This window comes from Rissa tridactyla, chromosome 6 (assembly GCF_028500815.1).
Source record: "Rissa tridactyla isolate bRisTri1 chromosome 6, bRisTri1.patW.cur.20221130, whole genome shotgun sequence".
NCBI classification, from domain to species: domain Eukaryota; kingdom Metazoa; phylum Chordata; class Aves; order Charadriiformes; family Laridae; genus Rissa; species Rissa tridactyla.
Genome location: NC_071471.1, coordinates 45,488,669 through 45,504,055, shown reverse-complemented (window position 1 = coordinate 45,504,055; position 15,387 = coordinate 45,488,669). Strand labels below are relative to the sequence as shown.

Genomic DNA, 15,387 nt, shown 5'->3' with positions numbered 1-15,387 from the left:
GAGCTGCGTCTGAATCCTGGCTCCCAGACCTCTGCTGTGTCGGGGCAACATCAGCTGTGGGGAAGGGGGACAATATGTCCCCAGCAGGTTGAAGTGCCCTGGGGGGAGAGGTGACGGGAAGGGGGCAGGCTTTTCCTTCAAGCCGAGGGGCCGGTGCAGGCTCTCCGGGCGGGCGGGGGCTGCTGCCTGGCGCAGGGGAGCGCGGAGCCTGCGCGGGCGCGGTGGCGGCGGGTGTTGCGGGGCTGCGCTCGCCCCGTCCCGGGGCTGCCGTGGGGACCGGAGTGGCTGCTGGGGCTGGGGCCGGGGGAAGGCGAGGGGCGAGCGGCGGCGGGGGCAGGTCCGGCAGCGGCGCACCAAATGCTCTGGGCGCTGTTTCTTAGCGGCCGCTTTTTCGGACCGCTTTTCTTAGTGAGCCCGACCTAATGTTAAAGTGTATTTTTGGTTTGGCTTGCTTAGATTCATTTCTACCTTCCCCCCCCCCCCCTTCCCGCTTGCGGTTTAAAAGTGGCGTTTGGCCGCTGAGCGGGATGCTTGCGTTCCGGGTTACTTTGGTTGTCTGCCAGGTAGCGCTCATCTCTTACAGCATCCTCCTACCATCAAGCAAAAATTGTCTCCTCTCCCAAGGATTAATTATTCAACACGTTTAATGTGTTTGGGGCGGGGGGTGGAGGCGGCCACTTGGATACATCCTGGTGCCGCAGCGCCTGTCCCTGCTTTGTCTCGCACCTGGTGTGTTTCCGCGGCTCGCGTATCTTCCTCCCCCCCAGCTTCCTCCTCCTCCCGCCCGCACCCCGCTGCCACCCTGCGGGGTCGGGGGGAGGCGGGCCGCTGTCCCGGGACCCCGCGGGGGGCGGCCCTGGGCTGCCGCTGCCAGCCGCCCCGGCCCCCAGCACCTTGCCGGCGGGGGATGCTCGGGGCGGAGCTGTCTCCGCGCCCCCTCCGCGGGCGGGGCGGGGCGGGGGCTGCCTGCCGGGCGGGGCGGCAAGTGCGGGGCGGCCGGGGGCGGCCCCGGGTATCGCGGACCGGCGGCCTCGTCCGGGCGCGGAGGAGGGGCCGGGGGCTGGCCGGAGCCGGGCGGTGCCGCCGCCCGGGCAGCGCGGGGGACTCGGCGGCAGGCGAGGCGCGGCGCGGCTTCGCCCGTGACTTCGGCTTCGCTTCTCCCCGCAGAACCCGAGGAGGCGCTGGCACCGCTGAGGGGACGAGGGCGCTTTTTCCCGGCCGGTGGCGGCGGGGCGGGACCCGGGAGGACGGAGGGAAGGAGCCGGCAGAGGGGCATCCCGAGGAGGCATCCCGGCGCGGTCCATCCCGTCCCTGTCCAGTTTGCTGCCTCCCATCGCGGCCCGCTGCCGCCGCCGCCGCGGGCCATGGGCCGGCCCGACTGAGAGCCCGCGGGGACCGGCCCGCAGCCCGCCCGGTGCTGCCCGGAGCGCCGGCGGCCGAGGCGGGGCCGCAGCGGCCCTGGCGCGGGGGAAGATGCCCTCCGCGGGGCGGACGGCGGGCGTTCTCCTTCTCTGCGGGGGTAAGTACCGCCAAGCCCGGCCCCGCGGGAAGTTTCTTGTGCTTAGGTGATGGATGCCACCGGCGGCTGGGTCCGGTGCCGCAAACCTCTCCCAAAATGCAAACAAGATATAAATAACCCTAATACTTTTTTTTTTTTCTTCTTTTTAAGCTCTTAGGCTAAGTTAGAACAGATGTGAGTTTCCTTGTTCTTTAAATTTATGATGTGAAAGGGAAGAATATTCAAGTGTATTCCTATTTTAAGTTTATAAAACGTTATGCCTTCTCTGTTGTCGCCCTCACAGAGCTTTTTGCATCATCAAATTAAAATAGGTTTGGATTGATAAATGAAAATGACCAAAATACGAAAAGTTACTGCATCACAACTTAGATGATGCTATCCATAGATGTCAAGTTTCTAAAGCAAACAGAAAATCCATTATATCTCTCTTTCTTCCATATGGCTTTGTTTGCCAATGCATTTCTGATGTTTACGTGAAGAAATCAAAGTTGTTGTTTGCCTGAGAATGCAGTACCACCTTGCACACCAAAAACGCATTTATGAAAAAAAAGCAAACCCCAAACCAGCCTAGTAATTCACTAGTTGGTATAACAGAGAGTGAAGTACAATATTAATTCTGTACTTGTGATTCTCTGTAAAATGTGCAACTTGTTTTTTCTCGTTTCAAATTAATTGTATTAGTTCACACCATCTTAAACTACTCTCTTTAACTTGCAGAGATTATAAAGTCTCTTTTATTTCTTTTTTTTTTTTAGTATGCTAAAATACTTCAATTTGCCCTTATTCTTTCTCTTCCTAGTACGTTATTGTTAAGGCCTGATGTTCATACAAACTCGCTGGTACTCAAACCTAGGATGTTTGGGAATAAAATACATGGAGTATGCTCCGTCTAAACACTTACTTAAAAAAATAGAATGTGTTGTATCCTAAGTCATTTCACTGTCAGGAAGAATTAGCCATACTTGTATTGCTAATGGATGATCTATCATGCTTACTTTGCTTTTATCTTTGGCAAATCCATTTTCGTTAATGTTTTTGGCACAATTAGGAGAAATGTAATTTACTGAAATTCTTCAGTTTGAGGGGTATGTTTTCATTAGCCAAAATGAGTCACATGCATTTGCTCAAAAAAAGATTTTCAGTGATTTCAGTTTAAGCTGGACAGATGAACTTACTCCTGTTCATGCTGTGATGCCCCAGAATATTGCGCTATTGCACGCGCTGAACTAACTGGTGCCGGGAACTCCTGAGCTGCTTTCTTGTACGGGATTACTTGTTTTTCTTTATTGTCCCCCTTTCAGTTGGACCATTGCTTGATTTTTACTTCTAGTTGTATAATTTCATATGAATTTCAGTCTGAAAGTCACGGGTGGGAAAGGGAGTTGTCTCTGTGTGTTCTTCCCACTCGAGGCAGATTATCTAAACCCTTCTTTAAGCGTCAGACCTAAGCAGCTGGAAATCAGTTTGAAAGACTTTTTGTTATTAAATGTGATCATAAATTGTTAACTCTTGGATCTGTCCATAGCTTGGAGGAATATTATAGGAGTTAATTTATTTGAGTAGGATAGACTGCCAAGTAGACTTTTTTTTTTATACCACTTGCTTATACTTATAATTGCAAATATTAATTTTGTTTATGCTCTCAGCTTTCACTGGTGAGGCAGAGTACTTGATTCCTCTTCGTTTTTATTAAAACTGTGGGGAAGAAAAGTTGTATGCATTTAGGATCACACTTTAGGGTAATTGTATTCATAGTTATTTCAAGAAGTCTAGCATATTAGCACTGTTGTATGGGTGTCTGTTGCTGGAGGACCACTGTTTCACGTTGTTTAGATGTGTGACGCTAATTCCTATTTATGTAATAAAGGCTGAGTTGACAACAGGGGTAAAGATGAGTTGTTATGTCTTGGAGGTATTAGCAAAATCCCTGTGTGCGTGTAGTTCCAGTTCAGAAACAGGATGTTTGTCTTCTGTGTGATGCTGCAGTCCCCGCAGGGGGAGGAATGCAGTGAAACATCAGTGGGCTCCATCCTGCGGGAAAGCCAGAGGCTCTTCAGTGGCAACCACGTTTTGCTCTCGCTGGGTGTTGTGAAGGAATGTCTCTCACCTGCGCAAGGCCTCACTGCAGAGGATTCCCACCCAGTGATGCCCGTGCATTCGCCTCCTGTTGGTGCATCCTTGGTTTATCTAACTCTGTGGGGCTTTGGAAAGCTTTAAACTGCACTAGTTCTTAAAACATGCTCACAACCAACCCGAAGGTTTTCTCTAACTTGGAATAAGACTGCTTTTTACCAAGTGAGCCGCATTAATCAATCTGATGAGCGTGCTGTTAGTTGAAAGGATTAGATCTGGTTCTTTTGTATTGTTGGGCTTTGAAAAGCACACTGGACCGTTTGTTGTGAAGCAGAAAGGCTGCAGCCTTGCTGCTTTTGCACTGTAAGCACTGTGCGAGTCTCCTGCAGGCACTGGTATTAACACGCGGCAGCCTAGAAACAGAGAAAATAAAAGGAATGTTTCTTTTCAAATTAAGACTTCTGTCTCTTTTATCAATATCAATTAAAAGAAATGCAGATTTTTATTATGGAGCGTGTACACATATTTTTCAGAAGTTTTACATCTTATTAATTGTAGGGCTTCAGGGTGTTTACCTGTACACTGCATGGCTGTTTGGCACTGGAGTTTTGATTTGTTTCTGACAGCTCATTGATAGAAGAGAGGGACCTTGTTCAGTTAAGCGTAGAAAAGAGTGCCTGTGGGAAAGGCTTGGTGTGGGGTTGTCTTCTCTGGAAAGTAATTTTTGTTATTAAAGGGAATACTTTCGAAGAGGTAATCTACTTTCAGTGAATAAAATAAAGTTTTGTAAGCAATACACTATGCGTATTTTGTAAAATCGGAAGGGAAACATGCGACTTTAACAAATGAGCTCTTGAATACAGGCTGTTTAAACTTTTTTCTATTTTATTGACTGTGATGTGAAACTACTGATGAATGTATTAGTTCTGATATTCATTTAAGTGCTGTGTGGGATCGAGTCTTATAGTGTATTTTCATGCTGCTAGGGGTACTGTTAATGTTTTATTTTGCCTGGTTACAATTTACAAGGACTCCTGGCTCAACTCATGCCTTCAGATCAAGGACAGTCTTTAGAAACCAACTGTGCCAATATTGACATTCTTCTCCCCAAAGTTTAGATTTTTGCGTAATATTTGTATTTCGTTGTAGAAAATGGATGTTTTCCCTAGGAAAAGAATACCTATGTGATTCTTCTAAAACAAGATCACCCGTACACTAACATCTTTAGATCAAAACAGTGCTGATCACATCAAATGGTGGAGCATGGACCATTGACTTGAGTCAGGGACCAGGCCTAAAGACAGACATAAGTTTGTTTGTGTGCCTGTCATTTTGGCAGTGATCTGGTCAGACAATACGGGATTTTCATTTTACTTTGTTTAGGTTATAACTGACTATAGAGCAAAGGCAAAGGGAATCTGTGGAGAAAAGTGAAAGGCCCTTCCTTAGATCTTATGTGTCTTATTTGGAGAGGGTCTAAAAGTTATGAGGAAATTTCAAACCTTGCTGCTCTTTTTGGTGGGAAAAAGACTATTAATTATGACACTTTGGTTCTTTCCTACTTTGTTATTTTCCTCTGCTCAGAGATTCAGTACCTTACATGCTGGCGGTTCCCCAGGCCGCGCTCCCCCTCCTCCGCTCCCCTGCTCCCGCAGTGAAGCTGCTGCTTCCCTTGCGCAGGATGGACTACGGGGCTCTGCCCAGCGCTCCTGCTGAGTTCCAGGGAAGGTGCCTGGGCGCCCTGCGGCCCTCCAGGCTTAATGTCTCTCCTCACTTTATTCCTATACCGAGGTCCTCCATCTTCTGGTTCCTCCACGAACAAGCTTTTGTGCTGAAGTTCATAACCTACAGCATTTTCTGTTTCACAAAAAGTAATGTACTGTGTTGGGGTTTTTTAACTCATGCTAATGGGATCCGTATTTGTGTCATATTTAATTCCCTCTACTTCCCATTGCTATTTTTGCTCTACCTTCTGTTCTTCGGATGCCTGTATTTGCCTATCTGCCTTTCTTTTCAGGGTGTGAGTTGGGGCAATATGCAGTACTGGCTTGATTAATTCCGTCAGTCAGTTTGTTGGAGTCTTGGTCTTTGGCTTCATTCGTGGCTTCTGTTACTATCATAAAGACCGTATGAAGGAAATTAATATGAAGATTACAAAAAGCCAGCATTTTAATGCTAAGAAACTCATTCATTAGGCTTTGATTAACAGACAAGATTTCTTGTAGTATTAACGTAAGCAGTCAGTTTGTATGACTGTTGGTTCAGCACCTGAATACAAGATGCGCATGCAGTAGTAGCATGCCCACATTGTTTTTCATCTGTATGTCACATTATAGTATTTAATTTTTTTCCTTTTTTTTTTTTTTAATTGAAACAACAGGCACAACTGGTGAGAAATCATGTATTTTGTTAATCTCTGTTTCTTCCCCTCTCCCCGACTTTGGCCCCTGGCAGGAGGGAAAGGATTTGTTTGCTTGTTGCTGTACTTGCATTCTTGGCACCGCTGCTGAGGCTGGTAACGAGGAGAGTGCTAATTCTAGTCTTTTTAGGATTTGAACTGAGGTAACTGGTTTGAGGGAAACTAAATAGCAGCTCTCTCCTCAGTACCTCATTTGGCAACTGTACTGTTTTATGCATACTAAGGAGATAAACTAACAGTAAACAGGAATTCATAGTTCCACTCCTTCTGGGCTGCTCTCTCCCCCATGATAGTTTGCAAGTTTGCAAACTAGCAAACACAAATATGCTATGGGTTGGAAAAAATCCATACTATAGGAGCTCAGTGTTTTCTAGAGAGTATTTTTCTGTAAAGGTCACTCAGAGTCTGTCTGCGGTGAGGAGAGCGTTTGCTTTATTCCTATGTTGGCTTCCTTCAGCTCTCTGGCAGAACTGAGAGTGGTGCCAGCTGGTGGTTGACTGGAATTGTCTCTTGGTTTTGAAATGTGACAAACTGCCCGACACTGCTTCTTGGGTGCATGCATTTGTATTAGTAATGTTGCAAAACTTAACTTCAACACAGATGCCGATACCTGCGTGACCAAGGTGCATGTTAGTAGCATGCTCTTTCAGGATTGAGGGACGTTCTTGGTGCAGAGTCTGCTCTTCACTCTTACTTTCTACTTGCATTTGGTTTGGCAGAAGCAGAGCTTAAAAATTCACCAAATTATTCAAAAGAAACTTTGGAGTTGTTTATTCTCTAAATTACTATTTTTTTAAAAAATCTCTCGGTTACATTTTGGAAAGCAAACAATTGAAGCATTGCAAGGATAAATAAAGCAATTACTGTAGGAGAAGGATAGATTTGAGGTTTGCATATTAGTTTGGTTAGATCAGGAGTCAAGTTCAGTTAACAGCTGTGCTACAGATTTGTTCTTTGTCTCACACTGTCTTTTAGTTTTCTGTAAAATACCACCATCGATAACATTCTCCTTTGCACGTCATATGCATATGCCTTGTTGATTATATATCACAAAACCCCATCCCAGGGCATACTGGAGCTGCCACAGTGGGGAAAATACACTGGAAAACTTTACTGAATTTCTACAGTGATGATGTATCAAGAAAAACCAGCATCAGAGAAGCTGTAGGTAGCTGTAGAATAAAATCTGTCCAGAGGCTTTATTTTTACAATGGGATCTTGTCCTTCATCAGTGAGATACGTTGGCTACTTCCACAATGTTTTGGCAAAGTCATCATGAGCCTTTTGACAAGTTTCATGTAGATATGTTGCTAGCTAATAACATTATTAAGAAAGTTTTTGTTAATAAAATATTAAGTCAGCCGAGCTGTGAATAGCCAGATGGATTTTGCTCCTCTTGGAGCTCAGTTGTTTTTAAAACTACCACAAAGATACCTAGTGCCATCTTATTCTTCAGATGTTTTGTCTTTTTTCCCCCCACATAAGGGGAACAGAAAACTGTTTTCTTAAAGATTACTTCATAAAAATATCTGAATAATTTCAGATTTCTGGATCTTGAAATGGAACCATAAACATACCAGGTGCATTTTTACCTAAAAGAGATGCTCCGTAAATCTGCTGAAATGATGATCAGCGCTTTAGAGCTTAAGGGAAAATTGCTGTGATTGCGGTCAAAAAAGAGAATTGGAAACTTTACTGGGATAAGAGTGCCAAAAATGTTGACTGACTGAATTACTTTAGGAATTTGCCTAACTAAATCAGGTGATCGTAAAAAGAAAATGGGTATATTACTCCTAATGGTTGTCTAATGGTTTTTCAGTGTATGCATTTAGAAAACTAATTAAACATTATATTTAACTGACATAACAAAGTTGCTTGTGTTGCTGTAATGGATGTTTTTTATAGTGTCCATTATAGCTTTCTTCTAAGTGAGACAAATTTCACTCTCGGATAATAAAATTAAATCTAGGTTTTTCTTCTAATTCAGAGACACCAAGTCTTTTGATATAGATGATTCCATTATCTGTTCTTTTCACGTGAAAAATGGCAAAACTCATATTGACATCAGTATACCAGAATTTTACATATCTCTGAAGCCCCTTAAAGACTAGTTTTGCCACTGAATTGGAGCAGGATCCATTAGTCCTGTCAGTGCCATTCCAAAGCTGAGGCGAGACTTAAATCTCACAGTGGCTTGAAGACACAGAGAAGTTTCTCTGTTTTTGTGAAGAGTAGATGCATAAATGCAGGTAGTTCTTTTCCACACCTTTCTTACATCAAGAGCGGAGATTTTGAGATTGGTCAGAGCAGCTCCCTTTGGCTGCCTTCAGAGGATACTTCTACACTGATTGGCTTCTGGAGTTTTTTGCCTTGGTTGGTAAGGTGGCCTTCCATGTCCTATTATCTGAAAGTAGACATTGAAAAGTATTTATTTGCAGAGAGAAATGAAGATGTAAGAAATATGAATGGTTTGCAAAATACTGGTGAGAATGGATTTGATTCTCTCTTGGTTATGGTCACCACACCCTGCCACTATGTGCCTCAGAAATTACCCATCACGTGGAAAGTGGCTCTTTGTGTTGCTGCTGCGTGTTTGGGAGGAAGATACTGACCACCAGTGTTGCTGTTGTTTTGCACAGAACAGGGCGGGAGGGGAGGAAGAATTTGGATTAATACAAATAAAATGGAGCATAAGGTCAAAGAAAAGCTATGGATTACTGAAATTTAGCCCATGGCTTTAAACAGCTGATTTAATTTTTTTTTTTATTATTAAATGAATGATGTCTATTTGGATGTGAATGCCCAGTTTAGAATGATTAATACATACATTTATGACAGTCATCTTAAAGTAGGAGAAAGTTTGAAATGTGCATGTATTCTAGGGCTGCAATCAGGCTTTCTTTTACAAAGAATAAAAACAGCCATTGGCATATTATATGAAAATATTTCTGAATTACATTGCCATTGCTTTGTGGTCTGCAGACTGTAAGACAAAAGGGTGCTGTTCATGAAATCTAAATAACAGGGAGGGGAATGGAGAGGATTCAAAAACTCTCATCAGGAAAAGGCTTAAAGTTTTGATTTTACTAGGAAGCGGAGGAGAAGTTTATTTTCCAGGGAATAAAAAAATAATTAAAAATTCAAATTGTAAGTAGGGGAATGAGAGTGGATTTTGGTAGAGGCATTGGCTGTTCTGATACTGTCATGTGAAATTGCGCTGTGATAACTGGGAAGTTCTGACAGGACCTTTGGAGAAAGTGTCCAATGCTCATTATTAACAACAGCGAAGTGCTGCTTTGGCACCTCCAGTATTAAGAACATGAGTTCGTAAAGCACTTTAACAGAGCCTTCTCACAGCTCTGAACTACTTGGGTATTTAGGCACATGCTTAGGTTTATCCCCTATCAGCAAAGCATTTTAGAGTGGGACTGCTGAATCCAAGCCCTGTAAAGAGTCACGTAGAATTTCCCAAAGTTAAAACTGTGGCAGTACATTCGGCTGCCAGATTTCTCTTTGCTACCCTTTGCTGTAAAGTTCCCCTTTCCTTGCATGTACCTAGGCTAACAACTGCCACGTCTCTGAAATGCAGGTTTTCCTGTTGTGAGAGTAACGCGTGACAAGTAAGTGTAACATCTCAAACTTCTGCTGCTGCCTGCAGAATACAAAGATCGGGCTAGTTTGGAAGCAGCTCGTTTCATTACTCGGGAGCGTAGGTGAGGTTGGCTTGTGCTGAGCTCCATGTTGCGTTAGTTTACAGTATCTAGGCTAGCGGTTTAGAGCTAATTGGGATATCTTTGTCCTACTTGGTCATCTGAGGATTACATACAGTGCTCCTGACCACTTTCTCAATGTGATTAAGATACATATTTGAGATACTTTTCACTGACCAGCATGAACAGAGTTCTCTGTGCGTTATGTGTATACGTAAATTTATTTAACTGGATAGTTTTACTGAGGAGCCTTCATAGTCTGAATTAGCCCAGGTGAGATCTGCCCTTAAACCTTTCTATAGGCTTGGTGCTTCCTTGAAGTGTAGGTGTTTGGCAACGATTTCTGGTGCTCTGGTACTTTGGATCACTTGTGCTGCTTTTGAACTGTGAGTTATGTACTGGGTAGCCCATTTGGGTTTTGATAGTTACAGTGTCTTTGGAAAAAAGTACAGAAACAAATATAAAGAAATTATGATTGCCTGTTACTGCTTTCTGAGCAATGCAAGGTAGAGGTTTCTCTAGTTGAACCTGTGGATGTCATTGAAATAAAAAGGACTGAGGAAGATGCTGTCTGTGCAATGACTCATCCCAATCCCTATTATGAAAAAAAAAAAAAAAGAAGCAATGTGAGTGTTTAAATTTTGGATTTGAACATACAAGTTTTAAAGTAATGAGGGGGGAACAATATGGCTGTAATAAATTTTATTGCACATTTCAATTCAGCATTGTCGACATCCTCTGAATGAGAAAGCATTATAAACAGTTTTATTGCTTTGATAAACTTTTTTATTTGTAAACTTTTTTTATTGCTTTTGATAAACTTTTGCCTCTGTGAAGATTGGAAGAGTTTTCCTAAATTGCTTTGCTAAGGGCTTTTGGAGAGAGAGAGATAATAACATACATTTTCCAGATTCTTTTGGATTTAAAAAAAAAAAAGAGAGAGAAAGAGAGAAACTAACCCAAATATTTAAAACTTAGTTTCTGTGAATTCAACAACAAGCAGGATCATCGTAAGAGATTGTGATAGATCACCCATAAAACTTCTGTAAAAAAGGAAAATTACTTGGTTTATATCATATCGAGGCATTTAAGCGAGCCTGTTATTTTGGGAGAAAGGATCTTCATTTAACTCTCTGTCGTCTTAGTTTTTAGTCTAATGAAAACTAGACCAAAAGTTTCAGGGCAGTAAATGCCTAAAGAAAATAAGTAAGAATAGAAAGCTCAAGGTTTTACTTCTTGCCTTTTTTTGCTCCCCACACCTCCTTTTTCTTTTTTAAATCTGGCTGCCGCAGACTCTATTTTTGTTTGTATTTTTCTAATTTTTACAATAATTTATTAAAGTTTTGTCTCCTGGCATCATGCAGTTAGGTGAATATTTTTCACTTTATCAAAAAATTCTGTTCTTTGTCTCTGCATGGGAAATCTTGGCATCATGGCATAGACATCCTAAGTACCTGACATTTAGAAAGTAAATTAGAAGAAACTATACAACTCTTTACTGTAGCCTTTCAGAATTTGTCTGTCGACAGCACAACTTCTAGGAGACAATAAGGGAAAAGCACATTATTTAAGTCTTTAGGTTGGTAATCTCAAACTCAGTTTATCTTGAATATAGTATTACATGTGTCAGAGTAATAAGGAGACTGGTAACAAGGACTTGTATGTTATAAAATGTTCTGTTGCTAAAAAATCCCTCTGACAAAAGTGGGGGTTTTATGTTTGATTTTTTTTTTTTTTCTTCCTCTGTTAATCCTTGGTAGTGGTGATAATGGAAGAATTACCACATGGAGTCACAGCAAAAGTCCATCTGTCCCAGTGGCCTATTTTCTGATGATGCCTGGCAGTATCCAGTTTTGACCTTGATACTTCTTGGAATGCAAAGGATAATAACAAGAAGTTTAGGAAATGCTGTTTTTGAAGAAAAATAGAAATGATTGGCAATATTTATTTGCAAAGACAAGACAACTGAGAAAGCAGAGAGCAGAGACTTCAAAATTTTCAGTTTATGAAGAAGTATTATAAAGATGGATGTAATGGTGACAGTGGAGTAATGATGGAAACAAGACACATGGGGCTTATGTTATAGCCAGTAAGATTCAGGAAGCATTTTGGTAGCAGGGAGCTACAGGAATCAGTTGTCTGCAGTCACCATGGGATTTCTGTCACTGGGGATATCTTAAGAACAGATGGGACAGTGATGTATTGATGTTGCTTATGTATAATCGGTCTTACCTTGGGTCAGTTAGATGAGCTCTGTTGGAAACTTTTGACTTCATCTTATGGTTTTGTGCTTAGGGTGTAAGAAATAGGACAAATGCAACCTTTGTACGTCTGGTGAAGTTAATGCCTGGTGTTTGATCAATCAGGGCTCTTTAAGAGATCATGATAACTTCAGTCTGTGGTCAACGCAATTTGAGAGTTGATATCAACATACTTATATTGTTAATCATCAACAGCTGAATAGACAGGATCTAGATGCCTTTGATGTCAAGATGAGCTTCTGGAGTTTCTGGTTTCCAGAATATCCCCAGGCATATATTTGATATGTGGTGGTCTTTGTCGTTTTAAAAATCAAGTTCTAATACTATGCTTAGCGTTCTCAAATCCCAGGCAATGAGTTGGGGACTTCATGCTGGCACTGAGCATTTCCAATTAGGGCCTTGAGAAAGTCTATATATGTATGGCCTAACCTTGTCACCCAGAAGAATAGAGGGAGTGCTGTTTTCTCCAGACAGAGAAGTAAATGCATGGGAGTGACAATGTTTGTTGAAGCAGACACAGGATTTGAGGATCCATTTTCTTAAGAGTTAAACTGGATTTATGGCTTGGTAGGAAGTTCTTATTAAATGAGAATTTAATGATAGCAGAAAGACCATGGAAAAAAATCAGTGCTGGGATTATAACCCTTCTGTCAATATTTTCCACCCTGAATCTTAAATTGCAATTGCCAGGACCATTTATCTGTCTTTGACTTCTGCTGCTGATAATTCTTCTCTAGTTTCCCTTTTATCAATGCAGTATATTGCTAGATTTTAATCTTTGAAGACCTGCAGCTTGTATTTTTTCACTGTTGGTTCTGTTTAGCAGTTAGTACATTTCACTGCAATAATGCATTCATTGTAATTCTGCATAATTTTAAAATTAAGTGTTTACGTTTAAATGTGTCTAATTTAAAATGGGGTTTGGGGCATGAGCTATTTAACTGCTGTTGGTTGGCAGTACTGGTCTCATGGAAGGAACTGATAAGGTGTTTTACAAAATAAAACTAAGGGGGAATATGGTGCAACCCTATAATGTTATCCTATTTCCCCTTCTGAGAAGATTTTCATTTACTCTGTATGTGCCAGCATGGCATAACAATAGGTTGTGTGCCATTCTGAATGCAAGATAGAGGCAGGAAATCACTATGAAGAAGAAAGAGACTATTATTCCTCCTTTCCAAGGACTGAATTCAATCCTAGTTAGTCTTGATTTAAAGCAGAATCGTTACCCTGTCACCTTTTCTGGCATTTGGACAGAAACTTACAAATGTGTGAGACTGCCGTTGAAAATGAAATTGCACTGGGCTTCGTGATTACCTTTCCAAACATCCTGATAAAGACTGCAGACACTGTCACAGCATCGTGATTTTTTTTTTTTTTTTTTTTTTTTAAGACGTGTGATTTTTGTCTGTGAGGAAGGTTTTGTTGGGATATTTATTTTTTTTCACATCTAGCTTTTGAATAGCTTCTGAATACCACCAGTCTGGCAACAGAATGAAAACCTTGAGCCTTAACTATTTTTTCATTAATTAAAAAGATAGCAAGGAGCATTATTGTCACAGAGTTGACTTGAAGAAACTGCAGAACACGTCATCTTTCCCTTCTCACAGCAAATACTTCCTTTTAGCAACTTTATTATGACCACTAGATGGTAAATGCAGATACACCCGTGTATCCCGGAGTATATTGCGTAAACTGTTAAAAACACTGAAGTTTTTTGTGCCAAGACTTGCCTGTACCTTTTTTTGTTAAAAGCCCATATGTAGCTAGGGTTGACCCAAGCCCCCAAATGTACCTCTGCTTAGAAAGAACGAGCTTAAAAAAAAGTTGTTGATGAGAGAAGATACTAAAAATACGTAATGAATTAATTCAGGTACTAGACTCTGGCTTCTGTGCCTATCTTACTTGCTTAAGGAAATTCCGGCAAAGTTGGTGTAAAAATGCGTGTTTATTTTCTGTTGCTAATGTCAGGTCTACTTAAGGAGGGAAAACAAATTAAAGTGCAGGGGAAATCAGGAAACTGTCAATGCAGAAAGTACCGTCAAAAGCAGAATGAGCAAGATTTTCATGTAATGGTTCACCAGTGCATTTAATGGGGTCATAGTCTTTTCTAGCATCGCTTAGTAAAGATTGGTTTTTCCTTTAGATTTCGGGTAACCTGTAGACTGTAAAATAATTAAGACAGGAATGAAATTGCCACTATTATTAATAACGGTGTTTTTTCTTTTTAAGATGTTATACTTGCTTCTGGAGAGCACATTGAGACTGGTTTCCATTCCTTCTGCCACTGTAACTTTTCCCAACATCAAGTAACGAAAGCCAAATTTGGTGACAACTTCCAGACTTTGCAAATTATTTTGGAATAAAAGCTGTAAAAAGGGAGGGATTACTCCAGTTATCTCAACGAAGCATTAGGACTGAAGACTTCAAAAGTCATTTAAATGTGGTCATTGGCAACGCTCTCATGATGATCGTTTTAGTAGAGCTGTCTGGATAAACAAGTTACCCATTTGGATTGTTGTGGGAAACAAATGGCCGGTGATGGGCATCGTGATCACTGCCAGAGTTAGGCGACTATTTAACAGGGTCTTCAAGCCCTTGGCAAAGACCGTCTAGCGGTCCTGCCAACGGAGTAAGACACAGAAATTTTGCAGTGACTCTTCTATTTTAAATATTTATGGTTGTTTTTCAATAACAAGGTGTGGTATGGTAATAAATGAAGTGGGAGGTTGCAGACTGACATTAAATGAGTATACTGGAAATTAAATACGCCACATGGACTGTTTTGCTGATTTTTATCTTACTAAATAATGTTACTGTCATTTTGTAAGTGCTGGAGGAGAATTGGGTGCATATGAGGTTCTTTGCATTTGCAGGAGTCTGTATTTCTCATTATAAAATTAAGAGTAAACTTGTCAAGTCCACACATAAATATGTGCAGTTTTATTTGGTTTTACTCTCTCTGTAGTGGTACTTCTTAAATTATGGTTGAGTTCAATACATGATCCAGAAATGGTGGTCTGTCTTTTGATGTCAGTGTTTCCGTATCGTGCCTGTGGCTGCTGAATATCCATGGGAAAAGGTGTTACATTTTGAACACTGGTTCTTGAATCAGTAGCTTTATGTGACTGATGGCTTGTCAACCATAGTAAAGATCCGAGAAGCCATATTAAACAACTATTTCAGTAATGCTTGCAATTAAAACCTTGATTAAAAACATGCATATTGTCCTAAAAAAGAGGATGAGGGTTGAAGGACATAGAGAAATATAAAATTCTGGGAACCCCTATAGTAGGTGACAATATTTCATAACAAAGTTTTTGTTAAACAATTTTGAGCACACAGGTGCCCCTCCTCTTCTTTTTTTTTTTTGGGGGGGGGGGGGGGGACTCGTTTTGTGTGGGA

At 41.5% G+C, this 15,387-nt stretch overlaps 1 protein-coding gene across 1 annotated transcript in view; it reads left to right on the top strand.

Annotated features, from left to right (window-relative positions):
• Positions 1–1,210: 1,210 nt before the first annotated feature.
• The window catches only part of RET (ret proto-oncogene), an 89,754-nt gene continuing 75,577 nt past the window's right edge, over positions 1,211–15,387 (top strand). The window contains exon 1 of the mRNA XM_054206382.1: positions 1,211–1,519. Within this exon, the coding sequence (XP_054062357.1) occupies positions 1,474–1,519 (46 nt within the window). The 5' untranslated portion in view covers positions 1,211–1,473. The remainder of the gene's footprint in view (positions 1,520–15,387) is intronic.